Source organism: Sarcophilus harrisii, chromosome 2, assembly GCF_902635505.1.
Source record: "Sarcophilus harrisii chromosome 2, mSarHar1.11, whole genome shotgun sequence".
Lineage (NCBI taxonomy): Eukaryota > Metazoa > Chordata > Mammalia > Dasyuromorphia > Dasyuridae > Sarcophilus > Sarcophilus harrisii.
The window spans coordinates 351,293,375-351,312,896 of NC_045427.1; the positions used below are offsets into that span (position 1 = coordinate 351,293,375).

The window sequence follows — 19,522 nt, forward strand, 5'->3', positions numbered from 1 at the left end:
TTGCTCCTCATGTTAGCCAATCTGATAGATGTGAGATGATATATCAAAGTTGTTTTAATTTTCCTTTCTCTAATAATAATTTAGTGAATTTTTTTCATGTGACTATACATGATTTCGATTTCTTTATTGAAAAGCTATCTGTATATATCTTTTGAGCATTTATCATTTGGGGAATGACCTCTCTACTCTTTCTATTAACTCTTAGTTTGCCTGAAATTTTGTTTTTCTTGAAGATTGTGATATTTATTCCATGATTCATAGCAATCAATTGATTTTTTTTTAATGTAGATTTTTGCTTCTGGAAATGGCTAGGAATGACTGAAAATGATTTACATTTTCCCACAGGAAGGGAGACAGCTGACTTGGGGGTCAGGGAATGTGAGATCACATTCTAATTATGCCACTTTGAGCTGTGTGATTTTTAAGCAAGTCATTTAACCTTAATGGGCCTCAGTTTCCTCCATGTAAAATGAGAGGATTAGCCTAAACTTCCCTTCCAACTATAATATTTGATCCAAGTCTGATCACCCAGTTCATCATTCTCCTCAATTCCTATGACTTTATTCTTCATTCCACTGTAGTCATCAATAGGGATAGTTATACCTTAGATTTCCATTGCCCATAAATGCTACCTTCTTGACCTGATCTTTGCTGTTTCTCTTCTAATCATCGCCTCCTACCTGTTTAGCACTTTGATTCTCTTTTGGTGAATTTTCACCTTTGGTAAAATTATGTATGTATTATCTTCCATTCCAGGAACCACATTTTAGGAAGGGTTTTAATAAACTAAAATATGTCCAGAGGAATTTTGGTCAAAGACTTCAGGCTATACAAAGATCTTTTGAAAAAAATTGGGGCTATATTTCTTGGAGAAGAGAAGACTTCGGGTGGAGGTGGGGTATATATATGGGGATCTAATAGCTTTAAGTATTTGAAGGACTGTTACCTGAAAGAGGAAATAAACTTGTTCTTGGCAGAAATAGGGACAATGGCTAGACATTGCAAAGAGGCAAATTTAAGTAAGAAAAAAATTTCTATCAATTAATACTGTCCAAAAATAACATGGATTTCCTGAGGATATGGCAGGTCCCCTCCATTAAGACATATCTGTAACAGCTACAGTAGCTAGAAAGAATACCCCAGTATGTCAACTATGTTGTATCAGTCATGTTGTACAATAGATAGCATGGGCTAGATCAGATATTCTTGGAGGTCTGTCCCATCACTTGAAGATCTTTGACTGAAATGACCAGCAGCTTTTCACCAAAATTGACACTCCATCTCCTGTTTCCACACAGTCCCATAAACTTACCCTCATTTCTGATTCACTTCTTCCTTATGTCCACCCATCAAAATTCTTGTCTTTAAAACTTAACACAGACACCCTTTTTTTTCATGAAGCCTTCCCCAATCTTCTGTATTAAGGCTTTCTTCCTTTTCAGCGTCTTTGTGCCCTAGTTAAATATATGCATATCAGAGATTCTCAATGGAATGTATATTCCTCTAGGTCAATAACTGCTTTGTTCTTGTTTCCAGGTCCCTAGCCCCAGCACGGTACCTTTTATAGAGCAGATGCTGACTAAATACTTATCAAATTGAACTGTTAGCAGGTTTTTCATTTGAAACTGTTATCAACCACACGATGATTTTCAATGCACTTTTAATTTTTTCTTCCTTTACAGTGAATATCAGGCATTAGAAGAAAAAATAGAAACACTGAAAAGAAATCACAGTTTAGCATTAGGACGTCAAAAAGGCTACGAGGAAGAAATTATTCATTTTAAAAGAGAACTGCGAGAACCTCAGTTTTCTGATGCTGAGGAAAAGTACAGAGAAATGATGATTGTAATGAGAACAACAGAACTTGTAAACAAGGACCTCGACATTTATTACAAGGCATTGGATCAGTAAGTGTCATCTTACAGCCCTGATTCCTATTTCCTTCAGAGAATACACAGCTCTCTAATTATTCTGTTCTTTTTGTTAATTCTCTAGAGATTTACATCTTCACCTGTGCATGAACAGTTCTTGCTTTATGTAAGTGGGCTGTTTTGTAGACCTCTTAAGTAAAGCAATTTTTTCACAAATTTGCCTATGGATGTGGAAAAGGGAGGGAGGAAAGGAGGTAGGAAGAGTCCCACCTACCTTTGGAGGGAGTCAAAAGGACATAGTTTAAGACCACATGGAGAGTGCAGACACAGAAGCAAGAGCAGGAGGAAGAACACACAGGAGCCAAGCCTACCCTTGTGGAAGCTTGGCTAGAACCAAGGGGAACAGGGCTGAATATGAAAACACACAGGTGAGAACAGGCAACACGTAGAGGCTGGGGACAAATGTTATCTGGACAGTGGATGGATCAAGGTTAAGGTCTTTTCTCTTGGTACTGAACATCTCAAACCAAGTCCCCAGTGTAGCAGCAGCTCTTCCTTGTATCTCTTCTGCTTTCAGCTGGAAGTTTTTTTCAGTAGGGGAAGCAGGGACAGGCCATGGAGCATTCAGCTAAAGGGCAGGAATGGAGAGGAAAAGATCTCAGTGTTGTTTAATAAAATTAACATAGGTGTTTTAATAGAATTTGGATTTCTTTCAGAATTCTTTCTATAAAGTTGAATTTGCATAATGCAAATTTATATAAAGTAAGAACTGTATCAATAGAGTCTCAGAGAACTATAGGATTAGATTTTCTCTACTTCAGGTTCTTAAATGTATAAACGGGGAAAGGGGGAAAAATAACCTGTAAAATAGTGTTGCTCTACAGGACATGTGGAAGTCATAAGATGATTGCACATGGATGGGTCTTTGGAGTTACAGAATTGTTGATTACATCATTCAGTGTTTGAAGACAAAGGCCCAGTTTCATGTGGATCATAAAAGGGACTGGCTAGGTGTTTTCTTGACTGGTTTTAAATAAAAGGGCTCTTAGCATAAGATTTTTTGTTGTTGTAATGGAACCTGACTTTTAAAATAACCTTTTAAAATTTGATTGATCAACATTTTAAGATATAGAATTATTAAGTTCAAAATGTGTTAGAGAGGGAGTACATTATGGTAGAAGGAGCAGCAGGTTTGGAGCCAGAGGACCCAGCTTCACAGCTTGCCTCTGTTATTAATTACTTTAGTAACCTTGGGAAATTACCAAACGTTTCTGGAGCTCAGCTTCTTTACTTCTAAGATTTATTAGACTAACTGCCACTAAAGGCCTTTCTGGATCCAGTTCTATAATGCTGTAACCTGCACTATGTGTTGACATGTGTTTTTTAAATCTTTGAATGTTCGAATATCTCTAAGACAGTATTGCAAGAGCAAGGGAGGAAAAAAAAATAGAGAAATGAAATAGAGAAATGTTAGACTCATCAATGAAAGAGGAATGCTGAGGAAAAGATGCTTCTTCCTTGAAGACACAAGTCCTATTTTGCAATTTCAGGCATTTAATTTAGTTCATATTTTACAATCTATGCCTGGATTCTTGTTCTTCTTGGTTAAAAGGATAGGAGAAAAGGGGTGTTATATATGAGGAATAATAATAAGATCAGTTTGGTTGGATCATGTGAAGGGAAGTAATATCTAAACATTCTAGAAAGGTAGATTTGGCGCTCATAAACAGAAGCATTTATATTTGTTCCTGGAGGAAATGGAGAGCCATTAGAATTTTCATAAGAAAGGGCCTGTGGTATAGGAAAATCACTTTGGTAAGTGTACAGAAGATGAATTGGGGTGGGGAAAGACTTAAAGTAAGAAGACTGATTAGGCCACTATTTCAGTATTCCAGGTGAGAAGTGATAAAGGTCTAACCTGAAGGGATACTGTTTATGTAAGTGCAGAGAAAGGGATGGACATACGCTGTGTGTGAAGACTTGGCAACTGAGTTGTGATGTGGAATAAATGAGAATGAAGAGTAGCAGGAATATGTTGGGTAGATTGAAAGGAAAAAGAGAGATTCAAGATGGTGATGCTTCAGATTATTTAGGGGAGAGGTCTTAATGTAGTGGCAGTGGGAAGAAAGAATAGGTATGATAGGGCCTGGTTGGATAAGAAAAGTGAGATGAGGAAAGAATTAAAGAGAAGATTTAAGTTTTTTAACATTGGAAAAAGGGTGAAGGTAAATGTTCTGCCCAGAAAAGTCAGGGAATCCCAGTTGCCAAAAGGATAAAGTTCAGATTGCTTGTTCCAACATTCAAGGGTTTCTCTACAATTAACTTCACCTGTTTTCCTTTACTTATCTATATCAAATTACTATTCATTTCTGTACTTCTTTGCCTTCTCCACCTTTCCTCAATGGTGTTTCTTCCAAAAATGTCCATTCCCTTCCAACCTTCCTTTCCACCTCTCCCACCTTCACTGTCCATTCTTCAAAGCCTATTTCAAGTTCCCCTTCCCTGAGGATTTACCTTCTCAACCCTGTCTAGATGTGATCCCACTCTCCCTTCTGAATCTATTACTTTGTCTTGTACCGTTCTTGTACCAACTAACTGTATACTACTGGGTACTGTATGTAATTATTTGTACATTCATCTTAATCCTTCATTTTTGGCTGGAACTTCCTGATGACAAAAATTCATCCTCATGTTTTATAAGCCTTGCCATGTCTTGTACAATATAAGAATTCAGTGATCGATTGCTAGACTGAAATAAAGGAGAACCAAGTAGCCCTTTTTTATACAAATTTTCCTGAAAACACTGAATTCAGCTTTTTTCCCTTTCAAGAAAATATGGCCTCACTTGTCTTCTTTTATACTTAAACTTGAATTCAGTGTAGTGTTGCATTTGTGTTATCTAAGGTAATGCAGGAAATTAGCTTTGCATTTTTAAGAAACACTGATTAGTATCTGTTATTAGTAATCATCCAAAAAAATCACTGAGGCTAAGTATTTCCAGTGGTCAAAGAATCTTAAGTCTAAATATATACATAAGGAAAATCTATTGCATAGTATCTATTTCCTCTCTTGCTTTTGGGGTCCATAATACTTTGATTAATATCCAACTTAAATTTGGAGTAAATTACTAAACAAAGAGCAAGTTTTCTCTTCTGTTTCATGACTTTTTGTATACCAAGATAGGAAGGGCCCTACATATACTGGATACAGGGCAAGCAACAGCCCTCGAATTCTTAAGTAATAGCTAATGCTCTGAGAAGGTAATAACCTCCATCCTTGGACCATGCATAGATAGCACTTTATTTTGCAGTTATTTACTTCACTGATCATCTAATGTTGTTTATTATAGCTCTTTGTGAGTATGTATTATCCTCTTGCTGACTGTAAACTTCATAAATCTTTTACCTAATTTATCTCCCCACTCTCTAACACTACTTTGCACAGGATAATTTTTTCATACTTGCTTGTGAATTGATAAGTGATGCCTAGATATCATTAATTTAAATTGTCCTCTCCAAGTTATCAATGATTTTTTAATCACATAATCTAATACCCTTTCTCAGTCTTGACTTGACCTCTATGTGGGATTTGACATCATTAATCACTTTCTCCTCCTGGGTACTCCTTCCTCTTTACATTTTCCTAATACTTTTTCCTTATTCCTCTTTACACCTGTCTGACCATTCCTCAGTCTCCTTTATTAATTTTGTTATCTGTATTTTATTTATTTACTCTGTGGATGTTCACAAGTACTCTGTCCTGTGCTCTCTTCTTTTTTCTCTACACTATCTTACTTGGTGATGCCATCAGTTCCCATGGATTCAATTTTCTTCTTTATATGGATGATTCCTAGATTTACACAGCCAGTTTTAGTCTCTTTCCTGAACTCTAATTACCACCAATTGACTTGGACATTTTAAACTTGATATCCTATAGATGTTTCAAATCAGCCTGTCCAAAACAAAATACATTATCTTTCTCTCCAAATTCTTTCTCTTTTCAGCTTTCCTATTTGGTGTCAGTAAGCATCCCCTATCCTCCCAGGCAGCCTATTCAGGCTTGTTACCTTAGTGCCATCCTCACCCCTCTACTCTTACTCATTCCATAGATATCTAATTCATTACTAAATCTTGTTGTTTCTATCTTTATCATCACTCTTATATGTAACCCCTTTTCCCTGCTTACATAGCAAACACTATGATGTATATCCTCATCACTTCACACCTGGACTATTAGCCTTCTAATAGATTTCTTTGCGTTAGCTGACTCCCCTCTTGAATCCATCATTCAGTTGCAAAAGTAATTTTTCTAAAGCATTAGTCTAACCATATCACACTTCTCTGTTACATAAATTACCTCAAGAATTAAATATATTGTCTTTGACATTTAACATTCTTCATAACATGGCTCTTCCCATTTTTCCATTCTTATATTTTACTCCCTGCAGGTGCTCTGTCTCCTTTGACATTTGCTTTCTTACCATTTTATCTCCTTTCTCTATGCTCTTTCACTGGTTTTCCTCAGTCCATAATATTCTCTCTCTGTAGTTAAGCTTCCTGATTTTCCTGACTTCTATCCAGACTTACTTGAAATCCAGCCTTCTCTGGGTGATCTGTCACCACATCAGCTAATGCTTTTTTCTTTTTAATTACCTTCCATATACTCTGAATATATCTATTTACATACCACTTCCATTAGAATTTGACCTTCTTGAGGAAGGGACTATTTTTGTCTGTCATCATATTTCCAGCAATTATTATAGTACCCAGCACATATTAAACAATTAACAAATGCCTGTTGACTGGCTAACTCACTAAATGAAATAAATTTCTTTCTTTCTTTTTTTTTAATTAAAGCTTTTTATTTTCAAAACATGTTCATGGACAATTTTTCATCATTGACCCTTGCAAAAATCTTGTGTTCCAATTTCCCCCCCACTTTCCTCTATCCCCTCTCCAAGATGGTAAGTAATCCAATATATGTTAAACATGGTAAAAATATGTGTTAAATCCAATAAATACATGCATATTTATACAGTTATCTTGCTGCACAAGAAAAATCAGATCAAAAAGGGAGAAAAATGAGTAAGAAAATAAAATGCAAGCAAACAACAAAAAAAGTAAAAATGCTCTGCTGTGATCCACACTCGGTTCCCACAGTCCTCTCTTTGAGTGCAGATGGCTCTCTTTATCACAAGATCATTGGAACTGGCCTGAATTATCTCATTGTTGAAAAGAGCCAAGTCCATCAGATTTGATCATTGTATAATCTTGTGGCCACGTAAAATGATCTCCTGGTTCTGCTCATTTCATTTAGCATCAGTTCATGTAAGTCTCTCCAGGCCTCTCTGAATTCATCCTGCTGATCATTTCTAATAGAACAGTAATATTTTTGTAACATTCATATACCATAACTTATTCGGCCATTCTCCAACTGATGGGCATCCACTCAGTTTCCAGTTTCTTGCTACTACAAAAAGGGCTGCCACAAACATTTTTGCTCATGTGGGTCCTTTTCCCTCCTTTAATATCTCTTTGGACAGGCCCAATAGAAATACTGCTGGATCAAAGGGTATGTACAGTTTTGATAGCCCTTTGGGCATAGTTCCAAATTGTTCTCCTGAATGGTTGGATCAGTTCACAATTCCAACAATATATTAGTGTCCCAGTTTTTCATAATTCCCTCCAACATTCATCATTTTTTCCTGTCATCTTAGCCAAACTCAAAAGTATATACTGGTACCCCAGAGTTGTCTTAATTTGTATAAGAAATGAATTTCTTTCGACATTTTTTTAATATATGACTGTTAAAGTTTATTGTTTGTTGTAGCCCTTTTTGTATTGTTAATGAAATATATAAAAGTTTCAGGGAATGAACATAGCCTGAAGTCACTGAACTCCTGGTTTCAAATAAGCATAAGTTGCCAAGGAATGGGAAAAGGAAGACAATTTACAGTACTGGCATGGTACTTTGACTTTAACATACATTTAAGCACTCATGGAAATGTAAAAAGGTATTGGTCTCTGCAGAGATATACTTGAGACGATTCCCATCATCTTACCATTCCCTATAACTATGCCCACCATCCTAAGAGGTAATGTGATGTGATATAAAAAAGAATACACTTTTTTATGTTGTCTTTTTATTTTTCAACTACATATAAATAAAAGATGTTTAACATTTGTTTTTTAAATTAAGTTTAAAATTTGCATCTTCCCTCCTCCTCACCTTGAGAAAGTAAGCAATTTGATGTTATACATATGCAGTCATGTATAACTTTTTCACATTAGCCATGTTGCAACAGAAAACATAGACCGAAAAAGACAAGAATAATAAAGAAAGTTTTAAAAGTATGCTTCAGTTTGCATTTAGACTCTGTCATTTCTTTCCCTGGAGGTGGATCACATTTTTCATCAAAATCTTTTGGATCTTTTGTATATTGCTGAGAATTGCTAAGTCTTTCACAGTTAATCATTATATAAAATAAAACAGCTCATTGGGGCTCTGAGGATGCAGCTTTGAATCCTGGCTTTGACTTCACAGGTCTAGCAGTACATTAAATCATTTCACCAGGAGTTTCCTTATCTACAGAATGGGGGGTGATAATATTGGCATTATTTTCTTTATTGAATTGTTGGTAGTCAAGTAAGATTATATAAAGTACTTTGTAACCATCAAACATTATGTAAATAGTAATTATTGCTGTTATTATTAATCTCTCCCCAGTTTATAATGATAACCTAAATAGTCTCTCTACCTTCTAGTTGATCCTACATGCACTGTCTGAATAATGAGGCTTAGCACATTAGTTAGGAACACTCCCTGCCTGTCCTTCCCTCTTCTGAAACAGTCATAGCATTCTATATTTCCTTCTTGCACATTGCCTTCTATTATAGGTGTCTGTGGGTGCATCTTCTCTCCCCTATTAGACTGTGTAAAAGCTCTCACCTCTTTTCTTCTCATCTTCGAGTACAGCCTTATACCCACTTAGTACTTTTCCTATTATAGTATCATTCTGAATTGTTGTTTTAAGATTTTGAAACATTTTTTCAAGTGTTTAAGTCATAGCAGGTATCAGTAGATCTCTGAGAGTCTCTTTGGGATCCTTCTGATTATTAAATAATCTTTTATCTCAAAGCAGCTTCAAGTACAAAAATCAGAAAGTGCCTCTCCCTTCTTTCCCCACCTCTGCTCTCATGTTATTGAAGATTTTTACCTTTCATATCCATGGTAGGAATGAGAGGGAAACAAAAGGATTTTTTTCCTCCCATGTAAAAATTGGGTTTCAATGTTGGTTAAAATAGATTTTTCAAAAAATTTCAATGAAGGAAATTTGCATTTTAAAATATTAGGCTCACAAGTATAAAAGGTATAGGAAATCCCTTTTCATGATTGTTCCCCCAAAATAACTTTTGTTAGAAATTTAGGAGTTGGAATGTAGTGCATGGATGCTAAGATCATACGAATAGGTATAAAAAGTAAAGAAAATGTGGGCGATTATAAGACAACAGATGGCGTCCTCATCAACAAAGCTGAGTGTGGGTTTTAGTCATTTACTGTTTTTTTCCAGATCTTTTTATAATTTGCATTATAATCCTTTCATCTGATAATATTTAAAATGTATTTTATGTTGAGTCATTTCTTGTTTCTTTTGCTGGTGAATCAGAAGATCATGAAATGATTTTGCTGAAGTAAGTAGCATAAAGTTAAGTTTCATTTTTGTACAATCAGATAAGAAACCTGCTATGGAAGTAAGGTCCGTCTCACACCCTTGGTATGCATTTTACCCTGAGAGTAATAATGTCTGCCTTTGGACAGATATTTTTAAGATTCCTAAATTTTCCTAAGAAATCTGAGGATCTTTTGTTGAATAGTGACATATAGTTGCAGTCAGTTACAATCACTTTCAATTTTGTAGTTATCTTTTCCTTTCTTTTGAGTTGAAAAGCTATCAGTTACCAACTAAAATCGAGGAAAAGGTGCCTTAACACAAATGGGGAAGATTTATTACAGTTGAATAGCATGTGGGATTTTGGGATTAAGATGTATAGATAGATGTTTGAGGTTTTATATTTTGGCAACTAAAACATTTCAATCTTCTAAACAGTATCATCTTTTCTGCATCAGCTTCTCAGCCAGACCAAGTTGTTCAAATGAGAAAAAATTTAGAACACTCAGACCAGAAAGTTGCCTGGAGGGGGGAGGGAGGAGTTATAGGGGGAGAAACTTGAAGCTGTGTAGGCTTGGTCTAAGTGAAGAGGAGAAGGCAGCAGAGCTGAGGACTTCAGAACAAGCCCCCAGAGGACTGGCCAGCGCCATTGCATGTCAGTCAGTTTCTTCTACCTTTAAGAAAATGTTTCCTTCTATCAATGTCTGAAATCCTGATAGTATCATACCACTTAACTCTTATTAAAAATTGTTTCTTTTGCTTAGTCAGAGGAGTAAGCAGATGATCTGCTTTTTGTTTAGTGGAGGTCTTCACTCTGTTCTGATTTGAAAATTAGAGATCTTCCATCTATTGGTGACAGTAAGGAAGAAATCCCTTCAGGAGCCCCAACAACCTCGACTTTCATTTGGAAAAGTAATAAGAAATGTTATTCTGTGACTCTTTTAAGTATGAGCTCTGGTATGGTTTTTCTCCTTAACAGTATGAAAATAGGGACTTGTCTTGCAAATTAGTTATCTATATCTTAGTTCTCCTCCTGACCTGGTTTCAACCCTAGAAAGACTGTTCATCCAGCAATTATTGTACTTTACACCCATGATAAGAGACTTTTCTCTTTACCTCCAATAATATATTGTAACTTAGGCAAAATTTCTTTCTTTTTTTTTTTTTGGTGAGGCACTTGGGATGAAGTGATTTGGCCAGGCTCACACAGCTAGTTAAAGTGTCTGAAACCAAATTTGAACTCAGGTCCTCCTGACTTCAGGGCTGTTGCTCTATCCACAGCACCATCTAACTACCTCTGCAAAAACTTCTTGAAAGGAATAAATACACTTCCTAAAACGTTTATGATATATACCAGAGAAGCAATTTTTAAAAAATTAAATTTCTTAGTTGACTCAGTAGTCCCTGGAACAAAGCTAACCAATTTAACATTTCCTGAAGGGGGAATGAGTAGAGACTTGTATCAAGTAAAAGAAAGTTGATGGAGTTGTTTTATAATTAAAGGTTGATGATAATAATTTTTTTTGCTGGCTAATTATTTTCTTTTCAGTGCAATAATGAAGTTTCATGGCATGAAAATGGAAGAAATCAATAAAATTATTCGTGATCTCTGGAGAAGTACCTACCGAGGCCAAGGTAATTCATATTTATTTGATTGATACTCTTTATCAGGAATTTTATTCCACCCTTTATAGCTCTGCTCTAACCATTCCCTGAGTATCATCCAAACTTTATCTTCCCTACATTCCTAGCATTATTGACACCCAAGCTAATTTGAATTTTCATATTTATATTACATGCCATTCATCTTAAATGAGCCATTTTTTGAGACTCTTTATTTTCCAGGATTTGGAGCTGGTCCCATTCCTTTATTTATTCCTCTTCTGTTGCTTCTTTCTTCTTACTCCTGTTCCATTATTACTTCCTACTTTCCCACTAACTTACTTTCTGAGAATTCATAAGACTTCTTATCTTGGTATGATCCTATACTAAGAAGATAAGGCAAAATTTTCTGTTCACAACCCAGTCAGACTTTACATAATTTGACTACGGTGCATATAACAGTTACCCTGAGCTGTAATAGGAAAAAAGGGCTTGGGCTTGTGTTCTTTCGAAGAATGTAGATATGGATAAGTTTAACTCAGATAAGAAAAAAACCATTGTGAGGAAATTGATAGAGCAAAAAGGTTGCCCCATTCCCTAACCTTATTTTTGGTATCATGTGATTACTACTTCCTGATTTTGGCAGTCAGTTTTAAAAAGATTCAGCTTCAGATTTTAAGAGAAACATAAAAATGTTTTATTTTGAAACTGACAGTGCCACTTTACTTTTGCTAATTAAAACTAATTAAATCATCTCATCTAACTTGTCTAAAATCACTTGGGAATTTTTATAGTCAATCAACTGGTGCCTACTCTGTGTCGGGCATGACTCTAGGCTTTGAGGATATGAAGCAATCCTTTCACACACAGTGCTTACATTCATTGGGGGAGACAAGTACATCTTTAAATGTATATAGATAAATATAAAGAAAATAAATGCAAATATTTGGGGAGGGCAGAAAGGCTGATTCATGTAGAAGGTATCTGACCTTCTTTGAACACTGTCCTGAAGGAAGAGAGAGGTTCTCTGCAATGGAGGGAAGGGATGGGGGCATACAGTGCAAAGGCATTGAGGCAAGAGATGATGGCATGTTACAAGGTATCACACGGCCAGAGAAGAATAATGTTCAGTAAAGCCAGAAAGATAGGCTGGGGTCAGGGTATGAATTGTCTCAAAAACTAAACAGAGGCTATTGGATTTGATTCTAGAGGCAGTAGGGAGCTGTTATTATTATTTTGGATAATTCTCATGCTGCTCAATGTTCTCTTCAACAACAACAAAATTTTTTTTTCTCTCATACTCTTTTTTAACTATCTCAGATATTGAATATATAGAAATTCGATCTGATACAGATGAAAACATATCAGCTTCTGATAAAAGGAGGAATTACAATTATAGAGTAGTGATGATAAAAGGAGACACAGCTTTGGACATGCGAGGACGATGCAGTGCTGGGCAAAAGGTAAATACATAGAATTGTCTTAGTCATTCCATATAAAAATAAATTAAAAGGAAACAACGGGGCTTGCAATCTTTTCTAAGCAAAAATAAGGAATATAAATTGTGATCCAGACATGTAGGAGCCTGGAAGGTAAAGGCAGATGATATCTGGATTTTCCTCTCCTCTCTGATTATGTCTGTGTGACCCTTCATCTTTTTGAGTCTTCATTTTCTTGTACATCAAATGGGGATAATCGTAATATGCATCTTTAAAGGTAGTAAGAACTGAGGGAGATAATATATATAAAGCAATTTGCAAAATTTAAATGCCTGCAAAACAGAATTCCCAGAATCATAGAATTTTAGAGTTTCAAGGAATCTCAGCAGCTATCTAATCCCAGCCATATCTGAAAGATCTGAAAGGAATCCCTTCTATGAGGCCCCCCCCAAAAGCCAGCCTTTTGTTCAAAGACCTTCACCTAGGGGGAACACTCCACTCATAATAGAGCACATTTGATTTTGGAATAGCTCTAATTGTTGGTGTTCTTGAAGTCCCTTGCTGCTGCTTGTGCCCTCTGAAACCAAATATGACAAGTTTAATCCCTTTTCTACATGACAACCTATTGGATAATTCTAATATTTCTCTGATTCAAACTTCCAAGCTAACCTCCCCATTGTTTTTAAACTACTATATTCTTATAATGTGCACACCTTTCAGCTTCCTGTTTACTCTTATCAATACCCTTTTTAAACTAGGTTACCCAGAACAGAACACTAAATAAAGCAGTCCATAAGTGAGCTGTCTCCTTCTCTCTGTAAATTTGGCCTTCATTAGTTCATCCTGAAGTTACATTGTTTTTGTTACTTTCCCACCACTTCACACCATGATAATGTTTTTTAACCCAAGTATAAGACTTTATATTTATCTTTGTTGAATCTTAATCCAGTGCTCTAGACTGTCAAGATCTTCTTGGATTCTGACCTTGTCAGCAAAGGAAATGAATGAGTATCTGTAAAAATATAAAATATACAAACCAACAAAACCTAATTATCATATTAATGAAGTCAGACAAGGATATGGAACAAGTCATAAGTAAACTGCCATAAGATGCTGAAAACTCTATTATGAGTAGCAGTAACCAAAAATGTTTACAAGATAGACATGCAAAAGAACTAGATTATGAGTTCAAAGTGTTAGAAGTGGAAGGGACCCTAAAGGCCCTTCATTTCTCAGGTGAGGAAACTGAGACTGAGAGGACTACATGTAAGTTAGGATTTGACACCAGATTCTCTTAACTCCAAATCTAGTGCCTATTGCCACTCTCATTTCTTTACAGGTTCTTATTAGTTTAGGAAACCATAATTAGTCATATTAGCAAACCAGAAACCTAGTGGTAACAAATGAGGTATTAAATTAAATTCGTACTTTTTGAAAAAGTAGGAGTGCTAGTTGGCATGTTTGAACCTTTGGACTTACTGACAATGTCTCCAGTACATTGGCTTCACTCACATTTACCTAAGAGTGTATCTGCCTATAAACAGATAATGAATTTGGTGAGATAACTATAAATACCATCCCTTCAAGATCCCCCAAAATATCCATAAGGTTAAGGTATAATTATTTCTGCTTCTAGCATGAATTTCATGATGTCTGAGCCAGGAAACAGTTTGCATATCCAAAAGAAGTTTTACAGAAATCCAGAGGTTAAGGCTACATTGTTATCATTGGATCTGGCATAGAAGATATCACTGGATTCAGTTTAACTACTATTTAAGAAAAAAGTGGCAAATATTAAAGAATCTAAAAGAGATGTAAAAGATTAAAGGGCAATAAAGTAGTACCTGTGATCTTACTTTATTGGAAGAATTGGAATTAAAAATATTAGAACTCTGCCTGGACTGGAATAGTCACAACAAAATCTTTTTATCTTTAAAGAAAATAAATAGCCATTTTCCTTTGCTGAGGACAACATGATAAATGGTTTAAAATGAACTCTATGTTCCTTTCTTTTTTAAAATTTTTATTTATTTTTTGCTGAGGCAATTGGGATTAAGTGACTTGCCCAAGGTCACATAGCTAGGAAGTGTTGAGTGTCCAAGTGTTCAGGGCTGGTACTCTCTCCCCTGTGCCACCTAGCTGCCCCGACTTGGAACTGTCTAGGAAAATCAAGGACATACAGTTGCCTGTAGTATATGATCAATAGAATTTGTCTGCCTGCCTTTCTAGATATTCATGCATATATAATCCCCAGGTTATAAAATCTTTCCACATGTTACAACTTAGATATATTCTGCCCTGTGGCAGACTCCTGAGTCATGTAACTTGTGTCAAGCGTTTTTTATGAGAATTTTAAACATCCAGAGATTATCATCTACATTGACTGAATTTTTGTTTTCTTAAGAAGCTCTCAAGTTTGGCTTATTAATGCTCATAAACTTCACTTCTTCAAATAGTTTCTGAGAACAGGAAAAATTTTCTGCATTTCCATTTTAGCTGAAGAATAGAGGTTTCTCTGGAAATAAAAAACTTGAAAACTTCTAATTGCAGCTGAAACTTAAAACAACTAATTCCTGCTTGTATATAAGTGCAAAATTGTTATGACTTTTACAAGTTAAAGATGGGTTTAAGCACTTTTACCTGTTTTTTTTCATCTCTTCTATTCAGATTGGATATGAAGTCATCAGACTTATCATTTAGATAACTGCTTATATGTCAGCTATGTTCAACCACTGTTTATATGTTTGTATTGGGTCTTGGTTAAGAAACTACTCCAGTTAAAGGGCAGTTGTAAATACTGCCCTAACCTTATGAGGCAGAAAGATGGCTATAAAATGGAGCCCATATCCCAAGGAAGTGACAAAGAGTGACAACCACAACAGTTTCTAGGAAAGGTAGCAATAGGAAGAATCATCAGAAACTGCTATGAACTAAGGTAGTTGCTGATATCCTTTCCAACCCAGAGATTATGTATTTATCAAAGCAGACTGCTGACTCTGAGGGCGAAGAATTGTAGTGACCCTTCAAGATATGAGTTTTTTTTTAATACGTTGTCAGTTTTGTCTCGCACATTTCAGTGATATTCTTTAGTAACCACCTTTAAGGAAATTGGAAAACAGATATGAGTGATGTAATCAGGCCTCCTGGTAGTGATTAGATACCACTTGAGTGACAGCTTGCTATATTGGAAAGAGATCTGGACAAGTCATCAAGAGCTCTTGGTTCAGCTGGGTAGCTTTGGGCAAGTCCTTTACCTTTAAAGAGTAGGTTCATGTCACTGTCCTTAGTAAAGATCTTCCAGTGGCTCACAATTATCTAAGCAGAGGTGTCAAATGCCCAAAACTGCATGCAACCTATAATACTGCTGTGTAGTTTGAATCAGATTAAAATGTAATTGGGAAACATTTTACAAAATAAAAATACAGTATGAGATAGATTATGTTAATATATAATTTTCTGAGTCAATTATGTGATTGCATGAATCCTTATATATAGTTAAGTGGCCAGTTTCTGCTTGAGTTTGACATCACTGGTCAATAGGATCTTTTTTTTTTTTTTTTAATTATTTATTTATTTTATTTAATAGCCTTTTATTTACAGGATATATACATGGGTAACTTTACAGCATTAACAATTGCCAAACCTCTTGTTCCAATTTTTCACCTCTTATCCCCCCACCCCCTCCCCTAGATGGCAGGATGACCAGTAGATGTTAAATATATTAAAATATAAATTAGATACACAATAAGTATACAGGTCAATAGGATCTTAAGAAGAATCTGCTCATGGGTTTCTATTAGCTACTATTTTTATCTCATCCTTATCTTTGGGAGGTTCAGCATTATGTACTCATTTTTCTCCCATAATTTCTATTTGGTATTATTTTGGAATTTCTTATTTTCTACATAGACCTATGAATTCCTTGATGTAGGGAACTCCTAATGAGAAAATTTTCTCCACTGAGGTATATGACCACTGTTGCTAAAGGTCATTGATTAATTAACTTGTCTAGAACAACTCAACTAGTAGATGTTAGAGACAAAATTTCAATTCAGGTGTTCCTAACTCTAAAGCTGGCTTTCTCTGTTATATCACTGTGCCTCTCTGCTAGGATTAGATTCTCAGTATAATTCCTTGATGCAACACAGTTCCTATCAACTTTGGTTTATCTAGAATATGACCTGAATGGTTATTTGAAGTCTCTATCATCTCCTAAGGCCCTTTGATTGGGAATGACAATTGTGATATTTCCTTGAGCCTATGAAACACAGTGGTCTGTTTTCCAGGCTCATGTTACAAGACCTTTTTCTTCTTTTTACATTCAACTCTGTTATTGATTTTCCCTCAGGTGCTTGCTTCTCTTATCATTCGCTTGGCCCTCGCAGAAACTTTCTGTTTGAATTGTGGCATTCTTGCGTTGGATGAGCCTACAACAAACCTTGATAGAGAAAACATTGAATCTCTTGCACATGCCCTGGTGGAGTAAGTGTTTATTACATTTATTATTATCTTTTAAAACATGCATACATATTATTACATTTATACACAAATCAATTTAGTACAAGGAAAATGAGAGGTATAGTGGTAGGTTTATAACAATTACTTTTAAATAACATCAAGAAAGGTAAATTCTCATTTAAAATAGGCTTTGAGAGAAAACTAGAGACTTTATGAAGATTTTGATTTATTTCAATATGAATGCTTGCCTGTTGGAAATTGAAAAAATATTCAGCTAATGTATTTCTTAATTGGACACACATTGGGCCATCATCAGAAAAGTTTTTTTTCCCCTTTCTCTGATTCTATTCTTTTTTTTTATGAATTTTACCAATAACAAAAAATATGAATAGAGGATTGTACATCAAAATATGAATCTGTTATGTAATGTTCTCTTTGGTTCAGTTTCTTTGGGTCTCTGGGAACTGCCTTTGCTTCAGTTCAGAGTAATCATCACAAGAACAGCCACATGTTAAAGTCCAAATCCTTTATTATCTCTTTCAAAATCTTGTTTCCTTTCCCGGGGCCCAGTTAGCTTTTCTTAGAGACCTATCACTATCCTTGGTTCTGAGAGCTTGAGCTCCTGCTGCCAGTCCTTCTCTGCCTCTGACAGCTTCTCTAATGAATCCTGGCTCTACACTTGAGTATAAACCAATCATTATATCACTAAGAAACCATTATTTGTTATAGGATTAAATCAATGCTAAACTAGATTTAACCATTGTCTCCTCAATTTCACTTAGTACCTTGTTTCAAGTTCTGGCCCATAACATCTCCCACTTTCTTTTGTTTTTAGAACATAGGTGGTCATAACTTCCCTGACTTCTCAAGGAGGTGAGAACCCCAAAAAAGGAGGTGATCATGCCTTCCCTGATTGCTCAAAAAAGGGGTGAAAACACTATAAAATATCCTTAGCCCTGATATTTCAGAAAGGGAGATGAAAACACCAAAGGAAAAGGGAAATCAGATCAGATTAGTGGGTTTCTGAAGGATCTCACTTTGAAACAGGTATACATAAATCCATCAGAATGGGAGATATTACACATAATTACATAAATTACATAAGCACATAGCAATATAGCACAGGCTAGTAGTGATGTAACAAATAACATGAGTCAACATGAGGAATTATACATGTCCATAAGTCCTAGAAATAGTCCAAAAGGAATCTATTGTCCATTACATCACGTGTGTAGGGAATCCAATGATTCCTGCAAGTTTTGAAGTTCTGTAACAGTCTTATCAACAATTTTTTATCTCAGGAAATCCAATGATTCCTGCTGGTTTTAAAGTTCTTTAACAGGCTCATTATCAGTCATGCTTTTTCAGTGTCAGATGTTTTTTAGGTCTTCTCCTTTGTTTCAAGGTTTTTCTCTTTTTCTGTCTGCAGGTGCTCGTTGGCACCCATCTGATTCCTTCTGCATCTGTAGAGATATAAGCAAAACCCTTTCTCCCAAGCAATTAACCTATCTAGTCCCTTCTATTTACCTCTTTCTAAGTCTCTCCTCATCATCTGGCAATTACATTAGAGCTGCTCTCACTGGACACTGCCCTTCTGTTGGGTTAAAAAGCCTATATTCTCCCCAATTGTAATCCCTTTCTGCCATGTGATAGCTTTTTTACTGATTGATCACATTAGAGTCCTGAACTTCTAAAGACTCTCTGGGTGTATACTCAGCTGCCATCAGGCCCCACCCGTCTTTTGTATGATCTTTTGGAGCTGGGCCCTGCCTCTCATTTCCCTGGATCAATCTACATTCCTTTGTTGCATTTTGGACATAGGGTTTTAGGTCTTCTCTCACCTTGTCTTCTCACTCTATCTCTATACCTACTTTGGGCTTTCAGATGTCCTATTTTTCCACACTGAAAACTTCGACGATTTTCTCTAGAAGTCCCTTGCCAAGAGGGACCCTGTCTTCCCATGTTCGTCATAGTCTGGGTATAATAAGCATTTGTGCCCACTGTGGCACAGCGTTTTATGATTTCCTCTAAAGGAGCATCTTTGTGTAGTCCCCATATAATTTTTCTACAAACCACATTGGCGTTTTCCTTAGCCATTTCGTTTGATCATTATTCTTGTAGCTGCATTTTCTTCAGTAGTTCTTGTGACAGCTATTTGCAAATGTCCCACAAAATCAGCAAAAGGTTCATTGGGACCTTGCTCTTTTTTTGTGAAGGCTTCCCCTCCATCTTTTCATGGGAGGGAACCCCATGCTTTTATTGCAACAGCAGCAATTTGCTCATACACTGCTATGGGCTAATTAGTCTGTGCTGAATTGTCTGCATACGGACACCTGATAGTTGGTCAAAGGTGACTTGTATATTGATTCCAGTTTGCCTGTTTCATTGGGCTTGTATTCTATCTACATAAGTCACTATATTCAGAAAGCCACAACAAGTTTTGTCCAGGTTCTAAACATGTCCTTGCTATGGATTTCCAATCA

The 19,522-nt window shown here is 35.8% G+C and overlaps 1 protein-coding gene across 2 annotated transcripts in view; it reads left to right on the top strand.

Moving 5' to 3' along the window:
* Positions 1-19,522, top strand: part of RAD50 (RAD50 double strand break repair protein) — an 82,962-nt gene that overhangs the window by 58,684 nt on the left and 4,756 nt on the right. For both annotated transcript variants that reach the window (XM_012549910.3, XM_003756482.3), the window contains exons 22-25: positions 1,683-1,907; positions 11,090-11,175; positions 12,463-12,605; positions 16,930-17,063. In XM_012549910.3, the coding sequence (XP_012405364.1) occupies positions 1,683-1,907; positions 11,090-11,175; positions 12,463-12,605; positions 16,930-17,063 (588 nt within the window). The remainder of the gene's footprint in view (positions 1-1,682; positions 1,908-11,089; positions 11,176-12,462; positions 12,606-16,929; positions 17,064-19,522) is intronic.